Source organism: Diabrotica virgifera, chromosome 8 (assembly GCF_917563875.1).
Source record: "Diabrotica virgifera virgifera chromosome 8, PGI_DIABVI_V3a".
Lineage (NCBI taxonomy): Eukaryota > Metazoa > Arthropoda > Insecta > Coleoptera > Chrysomelidae > Diabrotica > Diabrotica virgifera.
The window spans coordinates 175,349,906-175,376,708 of NC_065450.1; the positions used below are offsets into that span (position 1 = coordinate 175,349,906).

The window sequence follows — 26,803 nt, forward strand, 5'->3', positions numbered from 1 at the left end:
GATTTTAAATACACAACTCTGTATATTGCATTATTATTGGAAGACTCACTTCAATACGAGTTCAAGCATATGTAACACTTGATATTTTAACTAGTCACGGATGTTTGAAATAAAACTTCTCTGTGCCAAGCAGTTTGAAGTAATTCGGTAGATATAGACTTTGGCATTAATTCATACAACTAACAATAGCTTGACATTTATGGAAAAGTTTTGTAAAATAAATTGGATTAAAAATTAAAGCTGACAATTGTTGTATTGGCTGTTAAAAGCTCTACAATAAAAATGGTAAAAAAGATCTTTAGTGAAGTGGCGAATTTCTTCAACGATACTTTCCCAACCCATTCTCCTATTTATAAGGCAACGGTATAAAATATTGTAAAGCACTTTGAGGAAAAGGGACGAGTAAAATATGGCATTCAAACAAATAGACCAAAAACTGTTATAAATTACAATAAAACTTTAGATTTAATGCACAGTTTCGTTGAAGATCCACATATATCCTCACGCAGTGCTGCACAAATACATCATCTACGTTATTATTCAATGGTGCGTGTATTATATACGAATTCATTTAAACCCTACAAAATGCCTTGTTGCAAGAATTAAATGAAGATGACTACGGATGTCGTTTACAGTTTAGTGAGTTAATGATGACTACAATAATTGTAACTAACGAGAACTTCGTTAACAAGATACATTTTTCCGCTGAAGCAATATTTACACTGTGTGGGAATGTAAATTACCAAAATTTAAGGTATTGAAGTGAGGTAAATCTACACTGAATACGCGAACCATACTGAAGGACCACAAAAACTAAATGTATGGGCGGGTATAGTGGATACTCAGTCAATTGGGCCGTTTTTTATAGAAGGAAATTTAACAAGCGATAATTATGCGATGCTAATTAGAAATGAAATTGTGCCTGCCCTGGAAAACAAGTTTGGATCCAATTTTAATGAGATATGGTTTGAGCAAGACGGCTCTATTTTGTTGTAAATGTTCGGCGTTCTTTAGATTAACATTTCCTGAACGATGAATTGGTAGATTAGGTAGTACTGAATGACCTCCTCGTTCATCCGATTTGAATCCTATAGATTAGTTTTATTTGAATCCTATAGATTAGTTTTATTAGGATACATGTTGAGCGGCCGTGGAGTAACGGCATATTCGCTGGCCTCATACGCCAGTGCACGTGGGTTCGAGCCCTGCCAAAGACAAACCATTTTCATTTCCAATAATGACACGAGCCGTCTCACCGTGCCTCGGAGAGCACGTAAAGCCGTCGGTCCCCCTGGGCTAGTGTACATCGGCACTAGTTACTTGAAACAGGGTTAAAGATGTAAATGGTACCGGAACTGTCCGAAAGGATCTCCCCGGCAAAAATGCCATACGATATTATTATTATTATTAGGATACATGAAAAGTAGAATTTATAAAACTAAACCAGCAAGTGTTGCAAGCTTAGGCAAAGAATTATCGATGAATCCATATTAATTTCTAGATAAACATGAAGAAATGTAATAGAGGCTCATTCTACCATTATTTAGCATACTGTCAAATTAACAACGAAAGACATTTTGAACACTTGATTAGGTATTTCTAGATTAAATAAACATTTTGAACACTTGATTAGGTATTTCTAGATTAAATAACAGATTGAATAAGCTGTGGTTCTGTCTTTCAGTGTTGCAATGAATAATGAAATGCTAAAATATCTTACCTTCTTGAGATATCCTTCTCACTGTTATTTGCGGTCCATAGTTCTTTCCCTGTACCATAGTTTTACCTATACATCGCACAAACGGTAAAGTGTAAACTCTGGGTGCCAATAATGTCCTAAGCTTGGGAGAAACTAGTCCTTCCAAAGGTGGAATTTGTAGATCATTCTGTTGGGCACTCAATGGCATTAAAGTCCAACAAGAATATAGTTTATCTGAGAAATTGTATAAAAATTTCAACCTCGATTGAATAGATTTTATGGATAATCCTTGAAGGTGATCGTATTGGGGAGGTATTTCCGATGGCAGGCCAAAGCTTAAAGAATTGGTGTATCTGCAAAAACAATGTATATTTTTTAAACTTTCCACATATATGTATGTATTCGCTATGTGCAAGTTTGGAAGAGCTACACCTAGTGTCATAGCGAAGTTTTTAGCACTTTTAATATATTATACCCTGTATCCCGAATAAAGTACGTGCCTCCTAGTGGCAGGATACGGGCAACAATACATTGGCTTATAGGGCAGTCCTAACAGTAGGGATCCTGGCCTATACAGAAAAATGCAGGCGGGTGTGGGGTAACCGCACTTTGGTTGCATTGGTGGTGTATTGGCTAAACGCGCATAGCAGGGTATGGTGCTGATAGAAAAGGCATTCAGGCATCAAATATCCAAAAAATCTTTTCAGGCCATAATAATGAAAAGACCTTCTCCAACGCAATATTATTAGAGAGACGGCTATTGAAATACTTGGGAAAACGTCAGGAAAGAAGTTTGAGGATAGAGACTTGGTGGTGGTCAAATGAAGTACAAGGAAAAATAAAAAAGAAGGAAAAATAAAAAAGAAGGAAAAATTATATAAAAAGTGGCAAGAAACCAGATCGGACATAGATCTTCAAAACTATATGATCGCCAAAAAGGAAGCGAAAGTAGCAATAGCAAAAGCTAAAGCAGAAGCGTATTCAAACCTATACGATCAACTTGATACCAGGGAAGGCGAAGCAAAGATATATAAAATAGCCAAACAGAGAGCAAAGAAAGCAAGAGATTTTAATCAGATTAGATGTATCCGAGATAAAAATAATAAAATACTAATTCACGAAAAGGATGTCAAAAATCGATGGAGAAAGTATTTTAACAGTTTATTAAATGAAGAATTTGACAGACAGCCTGTAGAGTCAACGGACACAGTAGCAGCAATGGTTACCAGAATAAGAAACGAGGAAGTGGCTCAAGCGCTTCAAAAAATAAAGAAAGGAAAAGCAGTCGGACCAGATGATATTGAATATGAAGTTGGACAAATGCCAGGCGAATGGAGAAGCAGTATATTAGTACCTGTCTACAAAAACAAGGGAGACATACAACAATGGCAAATACAAACTACAGGGCTATAAAACTACTTAGCCACACCATGAAAATATGGGAGAGAGTAATTGATAGACGGAACGTGAAGAAACCGAAATATCCGATAATCATTTTGGCTTTATGCAGGGCAGATCAACAACAGATGCAATTTTCATTGTAAGGCAACTGATGGCAAAATACAGGAATAAAGAGACCAACGCTCATATGGTATTCATTGATTTTGAGAAAGCATATGATAGAGTTCCTCGAGAGACTCTGTGGTGGGCACTTAATAAGAAAGGAGTCTCTGGCGAATATGTAAAGATTGTGAGAGATATGTATGAGGGAGTAACGACTAGTGTTACGACAGGTGTGGGAGAGACAGATAAATTTCAGGTGAAAGTAGGATTGCACCAAGGCTCGGTGCTTAGTCCTCATTTATTCTCATTAGTTTTGGACCAGATAACAGCGAAACTACAGGGTAGCATTCCATGGTCCCTCATGTATGCTGATGATGTAGTGTTAATAGGAAATAGTGAAAGAGACTTAGGACAAAAACTGGAACAGTGGAGACAAGCTCTGGAGAAAAAACGTTTAAAACTTAGTAGGACAAAAACAGAGTATTTGGAATGTTCATTTAAAGATGGAGTTACTACAAATAAAATGTATCTTTGGATGGTGAAATGATTGTGAAAATCAATAGTTTTAAATACCTAGGATCGGTATTACAGAGTAATGGAGAAATAGTTGGAGATGCATGCAGTAGAATTAGGGCTGGATGGATGAAATGGAAAGAAGCGAGTGGTGTGTTGTGTGACAGAAAGATTCCAATGAAGCTGAAGAGAAAATTCTATAAAACAGCCATAAGACTGGCTATGATGTACGGAACTGAATGTTGGGCAGTGAAAAAGAAAGAGAAACAACGAATGCATGTGGCGGAAATGAGAATGCTTAGATGGATGAGTGGAGTGGCAAAGAAGGATAAAATTAGAAATGAGTATATTAGGGGAAGTCTAGGTGTGGCACCGATTGATGCCAAAATGAGAGAGCATAGGTTAAGATGGTTTGGTCATGTTCAACGTCGAGACGTTAATCACCCAATACGAAGAATAGCTGAAGTGCAGATTCCTGGAAGGAGTAGGAGAGGAAGACCAAAGAAGACCTGAGGGAGACGATAAGGCAGGACATGTTGGTAAAGGGCAAGATAGAATTGTGTGGAGAAATGCAATTAGGGAAGCCGATCCCGCATAGGGATAAGGCAAAGAGAATGATGATGATGACCCTGTTTTTTAAACTAGGAGAAGTAAACTCAGACAGATTCATACCCAATAATGTCACTAGAAAAATTACCAGATTCATCTTATTTTTTGGTTGACCATGTCGGCCTTCGACGTTAAACCAGTAATCAGTATCGGACAACTTATAAGACTAATAGCACTAATACTTCGCTAAAGAGTTCTAAAAACAACAGTTTTTTTTCTCTTCTGAAAATAGAGGGACTGTCTTTATAACTTAGAAGGGAGTTGATGGTGCCAAAAATATTTTAACAAATGTATATTGTTTATTTAAATTTGTTAAATGTATTTGTTAAATGTAATTAATAGATTATGGCAAATTAGTTAATAAATTGTAAAAACAGATTTAGTAGTTTAGTAAAAAATGTAAAAATATAAAAAATATATGTAATCCCATCAGGAAAAAACGACCTGGATTAGTCACTAGAGGCCAGGTCATATGTATAAACAATAAATAAATAAATAAATAAATAAATAAAGTTTTTTTATATAAATGCAGATTAAAAATCTAAAAATTAAAGTTATAATGCAGAAAACAGAAAAAATCGCAAGAGTCAGGGTGACTTCAGTCTCAAAAAAGATTCAAGAACAAGGACAGTAATGGCATTGTTTATATAGGGATAGTTGGTCAGCCCAATAGGAAAATTTGTTTGATTCAAATTGAGACAGTCACCAGATGTCCCCACAATTTCTGTCAGGGTCGCAACGTCAAAATGCATAGACACCAAGTTGGATACGATCCTATTTATAACACCCCAACTCGCATATATATTAAGAAAAATAAATATATATGGAAGAATATATTTAGAAACTGAATTAATGATGTCATGCTACTATTTGAATCAAACATATTTTGTATAGGGATTTTTGAGCGCTTGTGAGATAGAGATTTAAATGAAGAAGACACGATGGGCAGAAATGAGTGGCACAAAAAAGGGCACTGAACAGCGACCCTTGAAAAGGACAAAGCTGGAGGAGAAGAAGAAGTCACTCATAAATGTAACAAAATGTATACAAACCTTGGTGAATTTACTGGAGGTGGAACCGACGTCCAAGCGGCGCTATGTGTCCTTCCAGTGGAGATTTGTTTGATACCCTTATTAGAAAGTTCACCTATTATCTCCGGTTCTCTGACGAGAGAAACATGGGGTAATCCCAGCTGACCTTCGGTGTTCATTCCCCATCCAAACACCTTGCCGCAAGTGCTTAAGAAAAGACAATGCTCGGTTCCGACTGCAAAATCTTCGATGAAATAGTCAGTTAGAACAGAGAGTTGGTAAGGCAGACAAACTGATCGTTCTCGAACGTGCGTTTGCCAAGGAACTCTATCGACACCACATACGTAGATCTGACCAGAATTAGTAAGAAAAACGGTGAGGTGAGTTCCGCATCCGACCTGAAATTATAAACCATTTAGTATAGGTACAGATCTTGACAGGGGAAGGCATGTGGCAGGTCTCTTTTTTGATTTGTCCCGTGCCTTTTATTGTCTGGATTTTAATTTTATTAACAATAAATTTTACAACCTAAACTTACGTGCATAGAAATCGGCCCACTTAAAAATTTGGTCATTTTTGATGTCTCATATTTCCTAAACCTGTTGGCCGATTTAAGTGATTTTTTGAACATGTTATAGCCTGATTTTTTAGCAATACCACTGTAATAATATTGTGGCTAAATAGGTAAATTTTCATTGTATACCGGGTGTACCAATCAAACTGTGTTTTTTTCTCAAAGTTCGCATCATCCTGTGGAATATTCTAGCATTTATAAAATACTGAAATTAAAACCCAACTATAGCATCAGATTTTCTTAACATTCTGCTTTTTTGATCCATTCCTTTATGTTGGATAATAAAAAAGTTAGATACTTTAATAACTAGACATGTTCTTCATCAATACACGGTGTTTTTAAATAAGTGCGACAAACTTTAAGGGGTAATTATGCATGAAAAAATAATGACAGTTGGCTTTATAAACGTATGTCCGCAAATGTTTCGTTTCCGAGATACGGGATGTTGAATTTTTTCTTACAAACTGACGATTTATTTTATTGCTTTAAAATTGGTAAAGATATGCCAATGAAATTTGGTGGGTTTTAAGACGTAGTTATTGTACATTTTTTGACATACAATTTAGAATTTAATATTCACCATTAGCGCGCATACGTGTAATATGACTGATCATATTACCAGTATTCACGCTAATGGCGAATATAAAATTCCTAATTTTATGTCAAAAAATCAGCTTCAGCATCAGTTAACACCTACCAAATTTCATTTGCATATCTCAACTGGTTTTAAAGCAATAAATAAGTCGTCAGTTTGTAAGAAAAAATTCAACATCCCGTATCTCGGAAACGAAACATTTGCGGACATACGTTTATAAAGCCAACTGTCATTATTTTTTCAGAATTACCCCTTAAAGTTTGTCGCACTTATTTAAAAAACACCGTGTATTGATGAAGAACATGTGTCTAGTTGTTAAAGTATCTAACTTTTTTATTATCCAACATAAACGAATGAATCAAAAAGCAGAATGTTAAGAAAACCTGATGCAATAGTGAAGTTTTAATTTCAGCATTTTATAAATGCTAGAATATTTCACAGGGTGATGCAAACTTTGAGAAAAAAACACAGTTTGATTGGTACACCCGGTATACAATGAAAATTTACCTGTTTAGCAACAATAATATTACAATGGTATTGTTAAAGAATCAGCCTATAACATGTTCAAAAAGTCACCTAAATCGGCCAACAAGTTTAGGAAATATGAGATATCAAAAATGACCAAATTTTTGAGTGGCCCGATTTCTATGCACGTAAGTTTAGGTTTCAGAGGAGATTTCTTGGACTGGATAGTAGAATATTAGAGCAATAGAAAAATATTAGTTTCATATCAGAATTCTACTTCGCCAGTTTACAATATTGATAAAGGAGTCCCTCAAGGATCTGCTTTAGGACCGCTTATATTTATTCTTTCTATGAATGATCTTCCTGATTACATTAAATCTCGTGTTATTACTATTTACGAAGATGATACTGCACTAGCGATCTCTGCGCCTAGTAAAGAGGAACTTATATCATTTTCCAAAGGTGTTTTTAAGTCATTTGTAGATTGGTCCAAAGCAAATGGATTAATAGTAAACGTTGATAAAACTCAATTTTTATATTTTCATTCCCAAAATGTTCTTAGCAATGTATACTCATTATCATTTAAATTTGACGATATACCTACTTATTTCGTCAGTTACAACAACGAAAGTTTTAGGTCTAAATATAGATTGCCGTTTGAGACGGACTGAACAAGTCAATGCAATAAATACAAAATTAAATAAAACCTTTTATGCTATTTCTAGAATAAAAGATACTATGTCGATATGTGCCGATATCAGCACTCATCAATAACTATTACGACCTTGTTTACAGTCATATTAGTTACAACATACTACTGTGGGGAAATTCTATTGACAGCTGTAAAATTTTTGTAACTCAGAAAAAAATTATTCGAAATATATTCGGGCTAAAATATCGGGAAACTTGTAAACCAACGTTTATAAAATACAAAATCATGTCATTCTAGTCTGTACATTCACCACACTCTTCTGTTTGTCAAAGAAAATTTCAATAAATTTGAAACTAATGCTCATCGACATGATTACCATACAAGAAATTCTAATAAGCTCCGAATACCCCAGTATAAAACATCAAAATTAAAAAATAGTTTTAAATGTATGGGAATGAAATTGTACAATAAACTTCCCGGTGAAGCGCAGGAGATTGCTTGTTTTAACAGTTACAAATAAAATCAAAAATTTATTAGGATGAAGTAGTTTTAAATTCTAATAACAATATTATTAATATTTAAAAATATTAAAATATTACTAAAAGATTTTTATATTGAAAACTTATTGGTCCAATTTCTTGGTAACACCTTCATGGCTTCTAAAATTTGCAAGCCAGATGGATGCTGAAGCGAAGAAGACAAGAGGGAATTCAAAAAACTTACAATTCACGACCCCGTCTCTTCAGCTGGTAAATTCCAACAGAAAATGGACCTAAGTTACTCAAAGAAGTAACGACCAATATAAAAATAAAATAAAAATTCCTTTTTTAATTCAGTTGCAATGCGAAGGCAAAACAATCCTATTTTTCACTTAAAATACGGAGAGCAGTCCAGCCATCTGAATCGACGATTTTCGACTCTTGTTGGAGTCTCATCGGAGAGAACGTAGGCCTGCTTCTCCATACTTTAAGTGATCAACACCGAGAGTTTATCCCCCACACCGCAACTGACGTGAATGGACTAGGTGACTAGCGTCATCTGGCAATTGAAAGATGAAGTAGTTTTCAATCCTAATAACAATATTATTAATATTTAAAAATATTAAACTATTACTAAAATATTTTTAAATTGAAAACTTATTGGTCCATTTTCTTGGTAACACTTCCATGGCTTCTAAAATTTGCAAGCCAGATGGATGCTGAAGCGAAGAAGACAAGAGGGAATTCAAAAAACTTACAATTCACGACCCCGTCTGTTGAGCTGTTAAATTCCAACAGAAAATGGACCTAAGTTACTCAAAGAAGTAACGACCAATATAAAAATAAAATAAAAATTCCATTTTTAATTCAGTTGCAATGCGAAGGCAAAACAGTCCTATTTTTCACTTAAAATACGGAGAGCAGTTCAGCCCTCTGAATCGACGATATGTCGATGGAGTAAGCAGGCCTACGTTCTCTCTGATGAGACTCCAACAAGAGTCGAAAATCGTCGATTCAGAGGGCTGGACTGCTCTCTGTATTTTAAGTGAAAAATAGGATTGTTTTGCCTTCGCATTGCAACTGAATCAAAAATGGAATTTTCATTTTATTCTTATATTGGTCGTTACTTCTTTGAGTAACTTAGGTCCATTTTCTGTTGGAATTTACCAGCTAAACAGACGGGATCGTGAATTGTAAGTTTTTTGAATTCCCTCTTGTCTTCTTCGCTTCAGCATCCATCTGGCTTGCAAATTTTAGAAGCCATGGAGGTGTTACCAAGAAAATGGACCAATAAGTTTTCAATTTAAAAATATTTTAGTAATATTTTAATATTTTTAAATATTAATAATATTGATGAGACTCCAACAAAGTCAAAAATCGTCGATTCAGAGGGCTGGACTGCTCTCCGTTTTTTAAGTGAAAAATAGGATTGTTTTGCCTTCGCATTGCAACTGAACTGAATTAAAAATGGAATTTTTATTTTATTTTTCAAAAATTTATTATTAGCCAAATGCTACTATTCAGTCAAATAATTCCTTGAAGATACTCTATAAACCACTATTTTATTTTTTATGTATAAATTGTTTTGTATATGTCTAAATATGTTATTTTATAATATATGTTATCATGTGTTAGGTGTTAGGTACCTATATAAAATTTGTAGCTGAACAATGTTAGCCTGTAACTGTTCTACAATGTAGAATCATATCTATGACCTGTCCTATACATTTGTAAAAACGTTTTTAAAGGGTTAATAAATATTTCTATTTCTATAGAAATGAGAAGTCCCAGATCCGCAAATCTGAAGACCTCTACCGTGGAACCAATTTCTGGGTACATCCTTTATATCTGCCTTCTACAATTTACAAGGCAAGTTGACTCTCCCAAAGTCTACACCACTGATCGAATTGCTATTTTAGCGTAATTTTTAGATTCTCCAATACTTTCTATGCAAATAATACACTTTCATTCGTAACGATAAAATCATTAGTTTTCGAGATATTTGAAGTTAAAAATGAAGCGGCACAATACATTAATCAAAATAAGTGTGGCGTTTCATTTTTAATTTCAAATATCTCGAAAATTAATGACTTTATCTATACGAATGAAGAGGATATTATTTACATAGAAAGTCATCATCATCAACCCGTACTCGTCCACTGCTGGACATAGGTCTCCCTCAGCTCTTTCCATCTTTCTCTGTTTTGTGCGGCTTGTATCCAGTTGCCGACAATACGCTTCAGATCGTCAGTCCATCTGGTTGGTGGTCGTCCTCTGCTCCGTAGTACTTCTTCTCGTGGCCTCCACTCGACAATACGTTTTGTCCATCAATGGTCTGACAATCTGGCGACTTGTCATGCCCAATTCCACTTGAGCGACGTGATTCTTTCGACGGCGTCCGTTGTTTTTGTTCTACGACGTATTTCTTCGTTTGGGATTCGGTCCTTCAGGGAGACACCCAACATCTGGCGCTACATAGCCCTCTGAGTTATGTGAATCTTGTTCACTACCTTTTTTGTGAGTGTTAATGTTTCCGCTCCATAAGTGAGCACAGGCAGTACACACTGGTCAAAAATTTTCCTTTTCAGGCATATGGGTAAGTCCGATTTAAATACATAGGCTCAGTTTACCAAACGCTGCCTAGGCTAATCCTATGCGACGTGGGAGCTCGCAAGTCTGGTTATCTCTTCCCAACCGAATTTCATGTCCCAAGTACTTATAAGATGCAGTCTGCTCAATATCCATTCCATCAACAACAATATTACGATTTAGCACCAGATTAGTCATTATTTGCGTCTTGTTGATATTAATCTTTAGTCCGGCCTCTAAGGAAGCGTGATATAACTTGTTTAACATTGTTATTGCATCATCGATACGATCGGCTATAAGGACGATGTCTTCTGCAAATCTCAAATGACTGAGCTTCTCTCCATTTATATTGATACCATATTCGTTCAGATCTGCCTTCTTAAAAGTGTGTTATAAAAGGTTCACAAGGAAAAAGTTTTCCTGTGGTTGGCTGTATACCATGTAATACAAAAAAAAAACAGTAAAATCCTGTATAAAAGGTATATTTAAAAACCCTCAAAAGTTCCACATCAAAATCACATAACTAGTTTTCGACTGGTTTACCAGTCATCATCAGTACTTACGTGCAATGTACATGCTAACCACCAAGATAGTATTTAACAAAAATATGTGGCTCAAAGCCCAGTAAAAGAAGTCCGTCAAGGAAACATTGGTTTAAAAAGCTGTTGTGAACAGCTTTGGTAAGATGGTGTCTCTTTGCCGTACTCCTCGCTGCACACAAAATTTATTAGTTTGTTAATCACAAAATTTATTACGCTAGCTGTTGCATTGTGGTAGATATATTTTATCATGTTAGTGTAGCGATGGTCTATTCAGCATTCTGTCAATGCTTTTAACATTTTCTGCTGGTTTATGGTATCGAACGCTTTCTCGTAGTCCACGAATATCAGTGTCAATGGTTTGTTGTATTCCGCCGACTTCTCTATCAAGTTTTTTATTACCAGTAAGTGGTCGTTAGTGCTATATCCGGATCTAAACCCAGCTTGTTCTCTAGGCTGATAGAAGTCTAACTTAGCCTCCAGTCTTTTTTTGATAATGTTTGTGAAAAGTTTATATATGTGTGATAGCAGACTGATAGGGCGGTAGTTTTTTAGATCTGTTATGTCACCTCTCTTGTGCAATAAAACAATGACTGCATTGTTCCATTGAGAAGGGGTTTTTTCTTGGTAAATGCATTCGGTGAAAAGTTTGGCCATAGAAGTATTGGAGAATAAAAAATTGCGCTAAAATAGCAATTCCGCCAGTGGCGTAGAATTTGGGAAGGATCAACAAGTCATTGTCCCCTGTCGTACGCCTCTGGTAGTAGCCAGAAACGTTTATTTATCATAAATTAGTAGTGTGTTCAGTACCTACACTTTCTGCCAAGTATGACAAGGATATGTCAAATAGTATTAAAGTACTGGGTACAATTGAGTGGCCGTTTGCCAAAAGCTAATATGTCCACTTTCGATATTTTTCAGAAGAGCAAATTCAAATGTCCACGATGTCCATAAAATCACAATTTTAGAAATATCATGTTTGGTTGTGAGTTTAATGTTTATACAGCTATTTATGTCAGTTGACATATAAGAAAAAATTGTAATTGGAAATTTGAATTTGCTCTCCTGAAAAGTACCAAAAATGGACATATCTGCTTTTGGCAAACGACCACTGAATTCGTTTTTAAGTTTTTAAATAAAACACCTTGTAACTCAGTAAGCAGCCACATTTCATTTGAGGACTAGGGTCAAATCTTAATATTTTGTGGTCTAGAATCTACAACTCAGAGATTGGACATTCTTAATGAATCACCCTGTATACAAAACTTGTAGATACCGCGAATCTGAAGCGTCAAATTTCAAAACTGAACTCACTACAAAAAATGCCTTACATATGTGAAATATTATATTTACCTTTTTCAGTCCCACATTGCACATGGTTTCCACTAGTTGGGGAATAGACTTTGTAAGAACATTTCCCAAACCTAACTTCCCATAATCACCCTCTCCAAATGTCCAAACACTTAACCCGTCAGTAGACAAGCAAGCAGTGTGGTTCAATCCACAAGATACTTGACCAACCTGGTACCCCTCTAAAGCGGTTACTCTCTCTGGTAATTTTTTGTTGGATGTTGAACCTAAGCCGAGTCTGCCGTAATCTCCGTTGCCGAAAGTGAATAGTTTTCCATCTCGTGTAACCACGGCACTATGTTTGAATCCGCACGCCACTTGTACAACTTCTTCGAATTGAAGAACCTCGATTTGGCGTGGTCTTCGCTGGCGGTCACTGTTACCATGACCCAATTTTCCTAAAAATAAAATAAATAATGGGATGTCTCTAGTTACAAATCTTCAATACCCATGAACACGAAACTGGAAAAGTGTATTTAGGGGAGTCAATGTAGATCGAAAACACGCATTGTTTCGAAAAAAATCAAACAAGCTATATTTTTCTAAAACCTTTTTGATAGTTTGTATATATGTTATAGTAAAAAGTTCTACTCACATATTGAGCCGTTAATTGTTTAAAGAATAAAAGCTGTTTTGTATACTTAAATAATGTTAAAAATATCGGTGAATTCATCATTTCACTTTGATCAAAAATGTTTCTATTTTGTTTTTGATTATGCTGAATCTAAATCTGAATTTATAATTTGAAAATTCAAAAAAACAATTTTTTTTGCTCTTACATAGTTTGTCTGCGTAATTTAAAACCATATACAAACAAACAAACTTTTTTATTATCAATTTTACGAAAAAAGGTTATGTATTATAACAAAACTAAAGCATCCTTGGCATTAATAGTAATGCGTTAATTAGGTGGCTCTACTCGAGTTACTTCGGATTTAAAAAAAATGAAGAAAATTGCTCTATGGGAAGCCGAGAAAATACATTTTTTTAACGTATACCGATTTTGAACTTTGCAATAAATTCTATTATCTTCAACTTACTTTTTGATTGGGATTTTGGTATTTTTGGTATTTTTCACGCGTAATAACGATCGTTTTTATTATTATAATATATGTTATGAGTATAAAAATTTGTATGTAGAAAGAGGAGCTTGAAGATATGAAAATTTGTATGTAGAAAGAGGACCAATATAAAAAGGCAAATGTTCGAAGATTACCATCCTATTGTTTAAAAGTTCGTCGCAAATGCCGGTCAACTTTGACCGGTTGTATCTCAGGAACCCCTCATCGCAATTCAACTGTTTTTCATTTAAAAGAAGCGTCCTGCCGCGTCCTTTCTAATACTATTTTCTATGGTACTTGAATTTTGTATAATATATTAATATTGGTTTAATTTATTCAGTAACATCTCTCGATCTTTATTTTACGTAACAGTCCATAACCATTACACGGGGGTTTTGGTGGTCGCTGAGCACGAATTTCATGACGGCGATGGTCTCCGTGGTACCTGGTGCCCGTGGTGGACTTGTCGCCTGGAGTTTTATGTTATAATAATTCAAAATTAGTCAATAACCATTACTCGGGGGTTTTGGTGGTCTTTGAGCACGAACTCCATGACGGCGATGGTGTCCGAGGTACCTGGTGCCTATGGTGGAACTGCAGGCGACGAGTTCCACTATAGGCACCAGGTACCTCGGACACCATCGCCATCATGGAGTTCGTGCTCAGCGAACAAAAGATTCAAAAAGATTTTATTAGCTTATGAGTTTGTCTAGGTAACGCTGTCGAGTTTTTTTAGTTTTATCGAATTTTGGCTTTTTGATATCACTCAGAAATTAAAACAATGAATTTTGTTTTGCAAAAAAAGGTGAAAATCAACTTATTTATTATTGTTAAACAAAAAATAAGCATAAAACAAAAAACATCTCGACAGCGTTACCTCAAGGAACGTCTGAAGGAACTATATACGAAATTCCAGGTGGGTTGGTCAAGTAGCTTTTGAGTTACAATGTCTACAGCCTTTGAAAAAGGAGTTTTGAAAAAACGCGTTGAAAGTATTGTCAACTTTTATTTTCAATTTCTTTTTTGCTGGGTAGGGAGGTAGGGAGATAGTGTTGAATATCCCTACCTTAATAATAATAATATAATATTAGACTTTTAAACCGACTTTTTTTCCAAAAAAATAATAAGTATAACAAACTGTACATTCTAAAGTAGAGGGCGAAGTTTATTTTGCTGTGTTCTAAGACACAACACAAATATTCTTCCACTTAACCCCAGTGTAATAGTAGTTTTTTGGCTCTAACTAAACAGTAGTAAAGAATATAATACTGAACAATAAGATAGTAAAAAATGCATCTCACAAGGAAGACTGACCCACTTACTTTTTTATTACTATGAGAAAGAGAAAAAAAAATCACGGCACCTTAATTCTGAATGTTTAGGAGATGGCGTTTAAGCAAGAATTTAAATTTTGGTCGACTCGCTTTGCAGCAGATTCGCGCCAGCACGCTTGAACGTAGTGAACAACGATCAACAGCTGTTCTTATTTTCTTTTGTAAATTACTCCGCGATTCAAAAAGATATTCCGGTGAGCATCATTTTACGATTTGACAGACAGAAAAGAAATTGAAAATAAAAGTTGACAATACTTTAAACGCTTTTTCCTCAAAACTGTAGACATTGTAACTCAAAAACTACTTGACCGACCCACCTGGAATTTTGTATATATTTTCTTTAGACATTCTTTGAGGTAACGCTGTCAAGATATTTTTTGTTTTATGCTTATTTTTTGTTTAAAAGTAATAAATAGGTTGATTTTCTCCCTTTTTTGCGAAAAAATTGGTATTTTGATTTCTGGGCTATATCAAAAAGTCAAAATTCGATAAAACTAAATAAACTCGACAGCGTAACCTAGAGAAACTCATAAGCTAATAAAATATTTTTGAATTTTTTGTTTACCATGATCCAATGATGAGTTCTGATGAGTCCACCGCAAAATCCATTGTATTTTGAAGTGTCTTTAAAAATCTGCCACCGTTGGCTTATTTTTCAATATTTTTTTGAATTTATTTTGTGAATAATCTATGAATTGTACTGAATATGCCTATTTAATTTAAATATAAAATAATTCTATCATACTTTAAAAAAAATGTGATTGAAATATTGATTTCAACCCCTACTGCCCACCTTAAGGATAGCTATGACACGATTTTGATAGGCAACCCATGCTAGAAATATTTGTCTATGTATGAAATTTCATAAAAGAAATGTTTCATCCGGCAAGCAGATTCGATTTCAAGATTCGATTTCAGCAATAAAATAGTTGGTAAATAACTTTTATCGCCAACCGTCACTAAAGTCATTCATTATTGCCCTCATTTGCGGCAGTAAAGTAACACTTTACTGTACTGAAAGAAAAATTTTACTTTACCTGCCGCGATTAATCGGAATTGAAGTAAGTGGTCGATGGCAGTAATCGATTATTTATTTAAGTTAACTTACAATTTATTTACTGTAATTATTAAAAATATTGTACAAAATTTACGACATTGTTAATTACATTGATGTCGAAAAGTGAAATTCTGTAGTATTTTGTAATTATATTCATATAAAATAAATCAACACTTTACAGATTTAGAATTATTCAATATTGATAACTATCGATTAAAAATCGAAAGCGGCCATCATGCAGAAGTCACCTGTCATCACTGTCATGAAATTTTTAATACGTCTAAAATTTAAAAAAAATTCTTAAATTGTAAATTGTAAGTAATAAAACCAATATCAAATTGTTGGCGATAAAATTTTGTATGCACCACGTCAGTAAAGACTCTTTATCGAACTAGTCTGTTATTCGCCTCGCTCGCTAGGCTCGCTCGGCTCATAATATCAGACTCATTCCCTAAAGAGTAACTTTACTGACTTGTACATAAATAACTATTCCTTGATTTTTTCTAATTTGCCCAGAGTATACATATATTAAATTGAATAGATACTGATAAAATACTTGACTTACCATAATCACCATCTCCCCAAGAGAAAACTTCTCCACTCTCAGCCAAAGCCAAACTGTGTCCATCGGAACCAACGCTCGTAGCTAAGTCCACAATAACGAAACCTTGTAGACTGGAAATAACGCTCAGCGAATGCAAATCGTCTGAATTCCCTTGTCCTAGTCGTCCATAGCTGCCTTCACCGCACGCCAAAACTGTTCCGTTGGCCTCGATGACGAATGTGCAGTTTTGACCACAAACAATCTTTCTGGCAATCGAAAATGATTCTACTTGTGCCGGAATGGATGCACTGTAGCCTAGTTCTGCTAGCTGACCGTGGCGGTCTGAACCCCAGAGATAGGCTTTGCATTTACCTAGCCACAAAGCATATAGTTATTCGTTTACGTAAGAAAGGTACAGCACGACCAGATTCACTTTGTATTTGAGATTTGGATGCGCACTCTGTTGTTGACGTTCGGTTTTTCCATATTTTTTGAATTTTATTTTGGTACCGTGCAGGTCTTTTACTTAGCCAGACTCAAATACAAAGTGAAACTGGTTGTGCTGTACCATGTGTACAAAAGAACGAAGTCAAAAGATTTTTACTAAATTAAAGTTGTAGTAACTAGGTATAATCCAACCAAGAAACAGATCAACTGTCAAGTGATTGCAAGGCGGTTAATTTGATTATTAATAACAATAGTATGCAACTTATCAATATCAATAGTATTAAGCAACACGAAATATGGCGGGTAGTTCTTCTTTAGGTGACGTGTTCGTATTCAGACGTTGGCCGTCATCATGTTCAATCGGCTGCTGCCGATTGGAGGAAGAGGTAAAGGAAGCATTAAGAAAATTAAAAAATAGAAAATCTCCAGGAGAGGACAGAATATCGAACGAACTCCTAAAGTACGGAGGACAAGATCTAACTAAACAACTATTAAAACTAATACAAAAAATAATACAACAAAACAGAATACCATAAGAATGGAGATCAAGCATCCTAATACCTCTCTTCAAAAAAGGAGACAAATCAGACCCGGAGAATTACAGAGGGATTAACTTATTAAACACAACATTAAAATTAACAACAAAAGTGATAACAAACAAATTGAATGAAATTATAACATTAGCAGAAGAACAACAAGGTTTTAGGTCGGAAAGGTCATGCACTGACGCTACATTTAAAATGAGGTAAGTTCAAGAGAAATCGTTGGAATACAACAAACTGGCATATTTATGTTTCGTGGACCCTAAGAAAGCATTTGACAGGGTCACATTAAAGGACGTTATCCACTTGATATACTCGAGAGAGGTACCTCTGGGAATAATTAAAACGATAGAAAACATCTACCAGAACAACACAATAAAAGTAAAAGTGGAAGATGAACTAACTGACCCAATTGAAGCCGGCAATGGGATAAGACAGGGGGATTCCTTGAGTCCTTTATTGTTCAACCTGATCATGGACGAAATAATAAAAAAGTAAGAACTAAAAAAGGATACCAAATGGGAGAAAAACAACTTAAAGTAATCTGCTATGCGGACGATGCAATACTAATCTCTCAAACTGAAGATGATTTACAACGTATGCTGCACCAATTCAACGTAACTGCCAGAAAATTTAACATGTTAATTTCCTCAAAAAAGACAAAATGCATGGTTATAACAGCAGATCCAATAAGATGTAAATTGGAGCTGGAAGGTCAGATAATAGAACAAGTGATGGAGTTTAAATACCTAAGCATCACACTATCTAGCTAAGGAAGACTCGAAACAGAAGTGGAAGATCAAGTGAATAGAGCAAACAGAGCCGCAGGTTGCCTGAATGACACAATATGGAGAAATAAAAATATCGGAAAAGAAATGAAAGGCAGAATTTACAAAACAGTCATCAGACCAATAATGACATACGCGGCAGAAACACGCCCCGACACAGAGAGGACAAAAAGATTGCTCGAAACAGCGGATATGAAAACCCTTCGAAAAATCGATGGTAAGACTCTATGGGACAGAGCTAGAAGTACAGATATACGACGGAGAGGCAAGGTGGATAACATTAATAATTGGGTAAGAAACAGAAGAACAGAATGGAATGACCACATAAGCCGAATGACAACAAATAGGGTAGTCAGGAGAGACGGTTCCCCAATAGGAAGACGATCAGTGGGAAGACCACGAAAACGATGGAACGACAACTTACTAGAGGCACATTGAAAAAACAGACAGAGTCATGCCTATACAAAAAGAAGAAGAAGAGAAGAAGAATTATATGACCGAAGTGTTTTTTATGATGCTTATGAGCAGACGTTCTGATTTCATCCTTTTAAGGACATCTTCATTGGAAGTGTGCGAAGCCCACGATATTTTTAGTATCCACCGAAAGTACCACAATTCGAATGCTTCTAATTTATTAAGCATTGTGGTTTTTAATGTACATGTCTCACAACCATATTATAGTAATGTAGACCACACATAACATTTCAGGACTTTCTTGCGAATATGCATCGACAGGTTTCTGATACATAAAACTGGTTTCCAGGTCATAAAAGCCTTACGTGATATTTCGATTCTGGTTATTATCTCTTGATCAGAGTCACAATTTACATTTAAACAGCTGCCAAGGTATTTAAAATGGTTTACACGTTTTTTCTTCTCTCCATTAAGAGGACCATCCACCTTGACCAATCTTAATCTTACTCACTTAATTTTTCCCACTAGGGAAAGATAAAAGGAGGAAGAATGAGGGACTGATTTAAATGCAGTTCTATAGAACTCTTTAGAGCAACGATTGATAGAGTAAAGATAGTGATGATATCCAACCGCCGATTGGGAGACGACACTTAAAGAAGGAGAAGGAAATCTTGTAAATTTTCTGCAAAAAGTGCTGTATCGCCAGCATATTAGTCTAGGCGCCAGAGGGGTCACCGTGTCCTTTTCAATTCTGATAGAGAAACTCAACGGTTTCTTATGGATTTTTGGCTGCTGATTACGAATTTCGAGGGTGGATTTCGATTCGAGTGGTCAAAAAATTGTTATAAACAATTTCATTGTTTATAAGGCTCTGGCTCATAAACTAAAAGAGATAAAAAATATTTTAAATAAAATTTGTTCCTTAATAAAAACCGAAGAAAAAAATGTTCACTAAACTTAAACCCGACAATTAGAACTTAAGCTATTGTAAAATTAGTGCGCAATGCAAATTGCAAAATAAGTATTTTTCGAAGCTTTATTGATCATAACTCGGCTTCTACACATGCAAATGAGCCTTAGAAGGTCTCATTTTAAAGCTTAATTAATAGGTTCCAAACAAAGTTTGTTAAATTACTTTAACTTCATTTGTTTTAAAGATATACCCGTTTGAAGTTATAATTTTCTTAAAAAAAAATGTATATTAATTTGTTTATAAGGGTTTCAAGCAAATATGAACTATAAACATTTATACTTTAATTAACAATAATGATAGAAAAACTCAAAAGCAACAATTTGAGCTTATGAAAATGTTCGTAAGTTTATTTTTGACTAAGATATCGATATTTTAATGACGCGCTATGAGGCGCAAGATCGGCTCACAGCCAAGTAAGTATTTTTCGGCGCTTTATCGATCATACCTCGGCTTCTACGCATGCACATGAGCCAAAATATGATATCCATATAAAAATGGATCCAGTTCTTTTGCAGTATTATCATTGCATATAAAACGAGCATTTGACTCACAATGTGATATGGCGGCATACACACAATTGACGTGCCTTGATGATGCTGCAAAAGAACTAGATCGACTTTATATGGATATCATATAGATAATTAGATTCTGAAGCCCCAAAAAGTTTAAGTTTTACTGCCTACAAGAACAGAGTTAGTACCGCCATGGATCTGTAAAAATTGCTCTAATGTGCAGTAAGCACAAAAACTGCTATGCAGATGTAAAAAAGCTGAGATTCTCTGCATATCTCGATGCAGATGCATGAAAGAAAATGTTTGTAAAAATAGTATTAATAAATAATTTCAACTTACTTTTTAGGAATATTTCTGAAATATTGGTTTTTAATGTTTTTTCTCATTTAGTACAAAAAATAGAAGAGAAAGTAAATAGAATGAAAGGTGATACGGGGTACAGTATGATGATTTAATTATAAGAATTATATGATAAGATTTTATTAGGATCTTCAAAAATGAAAAATGAAGATATCGTATATCATCATCATCATCATTCTCTTTGCCTTATCCCTATGCGGGGTCGGCTTCCCTAATTGCATTTCTCCACACAATTCTATCTTGGGTCATATCAATGCCAATCCCCTTTACCAACATGTCTTGCCTTATCGTCTCCCTCCAGGTCTTCTTTGGTCTTCCTCTCCTACTCCTTCCAGGAATCTGCACTTCAGCTATTCTTCGTATTGGGTGATTAACGTCTCGAAGTTGAACATGACCAAACCATCTTAACCTATGCTCTCTCATTTTGGCATCAATTGGTGCCACACCTAGACTTCCCCTAATATACTCATTTCTAATTTTATCCTTCTTTGTCACTCCACTCTTCCATCTAAGCCTTCTCATTTCCGCCACATGCATTCGTTGTTCCTCTTTCTTCTTCACTGCCCAACATTCAGTTCCGTACATCATAGCCGGTCTTATGGCTCTTTTATAGAATTTTCCTTTCAGCTTCATTGGAATTTTTCTGTCACACAACACACCACTCGCTTCTTTCCACTTCATCCATCTAGCCCTAAATCTACTGCATGCATCTCCATCTATTTCTCCATTACTCTGTAATACCGATCCCAGGTACTTAAAACTATTGCTGTATAAAGTCCGTATAAAGATAAGGATATAAACACCGAATAGCGATAAAGGTATTTATTGATAGAACCGACACTAGGGTAATTCTACCCCGGGAGTACTTCCGAACACTGATTAATTACTGATACGCGATTAGCTAAAGACTGATGTAGACTGATGAATGCTCTTTCTCTAGGCCAGATATCTTGGTTTTATAGAAGCTTAAATTGGGTCATTGGTGACACGATGCCCGCGTGATTTGTATATTTAATTAAGGTAAATAATTCTACTTTTGTCAGCACTTTCGTGTCATTTCCAAATTATATTGTTGATAATTAACCAATTTGGATCTAAACTAATAATCTACGTGTGTGAATATAAAAACAAATAAATTTGTGCAATCTACTGGGTGGTATAATTATTCTGTTCAATATCGGATATGAATTCTGAATATTTGTTATTGGACAATTGCTTTTTACAATCAGTTCACCATCCAAAGATACCATCAGTTCACCATTACCAAAGATACCGTATATATACGTAGAAATTATAATTTGCATCGAGAAGTTAGCGCCTGAACCTTTACGCGGTGAGCCAATCTTGCGCCTCATAGCGCGCCATTAAAATATCGATATCTTAGTCAAAAATAAACTTACGAACATTTTCATAAGCTCAAATTGTTGCTTTTGAGTTTTTCTATCATTATTGTTAATTAAAGTATAAATATTTATAGCTCATATTTGCTTGAAACCCTTATAAACAAATTAATGTACATTTTTTAAAGAAGAATATAATTTCATACGAGTATAACTTTAAAACAAATGAAAATAAAGTAATTTAACAAACATTGCTTGGAAGCCTATTAATTAAGCTTTAAAATGAGACCTTCTAAGGCTCATGTGCATGCGTAGAAGCCTAGTTACGATCGATAAAGCTTCGAAAAATACTTATTTTGCAATTTGCATTGTGCACTAATTTTACAATATCTTGAGTTCTAATTGTTGGATTTAAGTTGAGTAAACTTTTTTTTCGTCGTTTTTTATTAAGGAACAAATTTTATTTGAAATATTTTTTTTATTTCTTTTAGTTTATGAGCCAGAGACTTATAACAATTTATAAACAATTAAATTGTTTGTAACAATTTTTTGACCAATCGGATCGAAATCCACCCTCGAAATTCGTAATCAGAAGCCAAAAATCCATAAGAAACCGTTGAGTTTGTCCATCAGAATTGAAAAGGACACGGTGACCTCTATTTGGCGCCTAGACTATATCTGAATTGTTGATTACTTCTCCGCTTAGTCTTACTCCTTCTTGTCTGTCATCCAAAGGCTCCCTAAAGAATTCGTCAAAGTACAGACTAAAAATACTGGGTGACAAAACACGACCATGTCGTACTCCTCGTTTGAGGGGCTGTTTTTCATTACGACTATCTCCAATTTGGATAGAGACTACTTGATTATAATGCAAGTATTTTAGCAGTCTTATATCGAAGCGATCAAATCCTGCTGCCGCATTCTCGAAAAGTGTATCGTGTTGTTCTCAGTCGAATGCCTTCTCGAAGTCGATGAAACAAACATAAACGTTCTTTCGGAACTCACAACTTTGTGTAAGAGAACGTGCATACAAAATCTCTAGTTCCTAGACCATTTCCAGTGGCGGCCCGTGAGGTAGTGCCATAGAGCCATGGCACTACCTTGCTAACTATCCATAAACATATTTTTTATCTTCAAAACTTTTTAATTCTTGTTAATTTTTTTGTGTGTATTTCTTTTGATCTTCATAAATTATATAAAATATGGCAACTATGGGTGCAATACAATCCCTGCCGACAGCGGAGAGTATTCGACAGGAGAATCTCCTTCGCGCCGAAGTCAGTACTGGCACGAGTAAAGAGAGAAAGATTTTACGAGCATTCTATGTAAGTGACAGAGAAAGAGCTATATTGGACTATTAGTATACCTTAACATTAGAATCTCTGTGCCAGGCACGAGGGTATGAAGCCAGGTCAATTTATTTTGAGTTTCTTTATGTGCTGGTTTGTCGCTTTTATTATGTATATTTTCTGTTAAAAAGTTTTTGTATTTATAATTAAACTTTTAGTGCATCATGATCGTGGGTATTTTGATAATATTTTGATTATTTCTTAAGTTTAATTTATTAATTGACAATAAAGATTAGTATTTTAAAAATTTTTTTGGTGGTTTTCCGCTAGAAAAAAAACTACAAATGTTATAAGGTGTTGTGGAGCTTTCGAGTTAGCTTTAAGAGGTCACGACGAAAAAGAAAATTCAGAAAATAGAGGCATATTTAAGGAGCTGGTCAATTTTAGCGCCGAATTAGACAACGACTTAAAGGTTCATATTATTCAAAGTATTCTTTCAAAGGTCTACCTTCTCCGGACATTTACTTGCTTCTAATTTATTTATGTCGGAGAAGTTTTCTGCTTATAAGCATCAGTTCTCCGAACCATTTCTTAATGAAACATGGAGACAATTTTAATTTTTAAGCAAAACTCGGTTTAAAACTGAATTAGAAGTAGGTACTGTATTAGCGAAACGAATTAAGTACTACCTATGGGGCTGTTCGCTATCGGTTTTATTGTAGAGGGGGAAGGTTTAAAAAGCACATTTGAAGAAACTATTAAACTTTTAAGTATTTTAGTTACCATTCCTATATCAACATCTGAAGCAGAACGCTGTTTTTCGATGTTTACATCGAAAAATAGTGCTTTAGGTATGCTATCTGCAGAAAAGAATTTTGTAAATTGTATTGATAATTTTAATTATAAAGTCATTGAAAACTTTGCAACCAAAAGATAGAAGAATGAACTTCATAATATATCGTAAACTTTAAAAGTGACATTACAAAAATTTGTGCATGTGTGTGAATAATGAAATAGTATTATTTTTATAAATTGATAAATAGAGACTAAATCGTAATAACAATTTTCAAGCACTATCAGCACTAAATGCTGGTGGTAGGTTAAGAGGATTTTATTATTAATTAATTTACGGAACTGTTTTGATCAATGTTGGACAATTGCTTGGCACCTCAGATCAATAAACTTAAGATATGTACATAAGATAAAAGTATCCGCGCATATTTTTTTTTAGTTTTTGTTGTCAGTATACCTTTCTTTGACAATATCGTGAATCCGTCACTAAAAATTTTGGCGGCTGCCCGAGTTGTGGCACTACCTTCTTAAAGTGGTACGAGCCGCCACTGACCATTTCTAAATATAAATTGCTTATTACCCATTCTATTTCCGCACAGAAGGAATAAGTACTCATTTTTGCATAATCCGTAAAAGTATCTTAAGTGTGTGGTTCAAGCTAGGGAGATAATTAGATTATATTAATAATTATGTAAAATTACGGAATAATAATAACTTCAAATATTGAAAACTTCAAACAGATCACTTACACTGATTGATATCTAAAGCCTTCATATAATATAACATTTGTAAGGTAATATTTACGTGAAATATTAAATTAAGAGTTCAAACCTACCACCAAACTGCCAATCCTGTGGCCTCTGAGCTGACCATTGCATTATCTGTTCGTCTTGCTTCAAACTCCAAACCATATTTTGTATCGCAGACGGTTGGACATCTTCGTCCAAAATTTTACTCAAATTAATAACATCTTCACTTAACTCGGTTCTCTTGATCAAATTATCGGCCATTTTGGTAGCCAAACTGAACGTATGCAACCAAAACATATCTGGAATAATTTCAGAATCAATCTTGTTGTTAAATGGACGTATTTTGTAGCAAACAACTTTGTCCAAGTCCAACAAAAGTGCTACCGAGGCTAAACTTTTGAGGTAAACTGAATGCATAAGATGTGCCCCCGTTTGAACGGTGAGTTTCTCGGCGTTATACTGATCGCGAAGCATTGTGGGTAGTAACTCTGCGAAAACTTTAAAGTACGGTGCCGATTTCAATCCACGGACTCCTTTTTTCATCAGTGTACATCTTACCGAAGCAAGAGGAAGGTTCTTCATAAGGTCCTGGGAGCTATAGTTAAGTATGTAAAATGTTTTTGATCTGCTGAAGGCTACTGAGAGGTAGTGGTTGGGGTCTAACCAGCACATGCCGTTGGAGTAGACGCCTCCATTTCCTAAAAATAATAAATGATTACATATACAGTTATTCAAGTCCTATGGAATACGTATTTTCGTCTAAATTCTCAATTTATATACAGGGTGTTTCATAAAACACTTAAATAAAATGTGGTTCCTTACTGAGTTACAGGACGTTTTATCTAATAATTTTAAAAACTATTTTTGCTCAGCATTTTAAAACTATTCGACGTATCCTTTTCATACTTGGCAGGAAGTATAGGTACTGTACAAACTACTAAATTATTCTGAAGCTATTTTCTTGTGGAATTTTTATAATCAACTATTTTCAATGGGAAATAAGCCACAATTTTACCAAAAAAAAAATGATTTTATTAAGGCTATGGGTACATAATTCGCAAATATTTTACATGTATCCCTACTTTTTCTGTCCTTACACGGCAAATTACGTGTAGTAAAATTCACACTGGTATGGATATGTAAACATTACTAGAATGTCATTCTACTTGAAAATGTCATCATTAATTTAAAGAGATGGGTTTTGAATGTTCTTGGATAACTGTTATTTTTATAATTGGAAATTAGTAATTCAGTTAATAAATGTGATAATTTTTTCACTAACTATGTATTCAGTGATTGTCATAATTTATTTGTACAACAAAGACTAATACTCAATCGAGAAAAGAAGAAAAGTGTTAAAGTGATTTTTTAATAATATATTGTTATGGAACGCTTACAATTTTGAACATCTTTAACAACAAAATACTTGGATCACAGAATATATTATCCTGATGTATTCTCTGCTTGGATCTTCCACAAATAATACACAATAAATAACTTTTTATTAAGTTCACGTCTTAAATCAATTATTTATCAAATACACTATATTTCAATAATATTTAATCAATAACTCAACATATTCCCGATGCAATGTCAAATATTTAAAATTGTCACCGATTGTCAGTGTCTGACTGACAATATATGCTGACAATATTATATTCGGCTGAGTACGTTGTAAGACAAAGATAGATTTGGAAAATATTACCACGGCATTGTGTTTATTTTTTTCGAATCCTGAAAAAACCAATAAATATTTTTGAAAAATTTAAACGCAGAATGAAAGAGTAAATTATTACCGAGGGCCGAAAGTCCCTTAGAATAAATAAAAAGTTTATTTTTAATGATATATTTGAAATTAAAAATCACACTAAATTTTCTCTTAGTTTTTCACCCCTGTAACTTATTAAAATAAACATTATAGAAGTTCTCAGGGACTTTCGGCCCTCGCTAATAACGTGATCTTTCATTCTGCGTTTAAATTTTTCAAAAATACTTATTAGTTT

The 26,803-nt window shown here is 34.5% G+C and overlaps 1 protein-coding gene across 3 annotated transcripts in view; it reads right to left on the reverse strand.

Annotated features, from left to right (window-relative positions):
* Positions 1-26,803, reverse strand: part of LOC114328931 (probable E3 ubiquitin-protein ligase HERC1) — a 240,144-nt gene that overhangs the window by 18,125 nt on the left and 195,216 nt on the right. For all 3 annotated transcript variants that reach the window (XM_050659505.1, XM_050659504.1, XM_050659503.1), the window contains 5 exons: positions 24,887-25,498; positions 16,616-16,966; positions 12,602-12,996; positions 5,377-5,753; positions 1,721-2,052 (listed from right to left, as the gene is read on the reverse strand). In XM_050659505.1, coding sequence (XP_050515462.1) covers positions 1,721-2,052; positions 5,377-5,753; positions 12,602-12,996; positions 16,616-16,966; positions 24,887-25,498 — 2,067 coding nt within the window. The remainder of the gene's footprint in view (positions 1-1,720; positions 2,053-5,376; positions 5,754-12,601; positions 12,997-16,615; positions 16,967-24,886; positions 25,499-26,803) is intronic.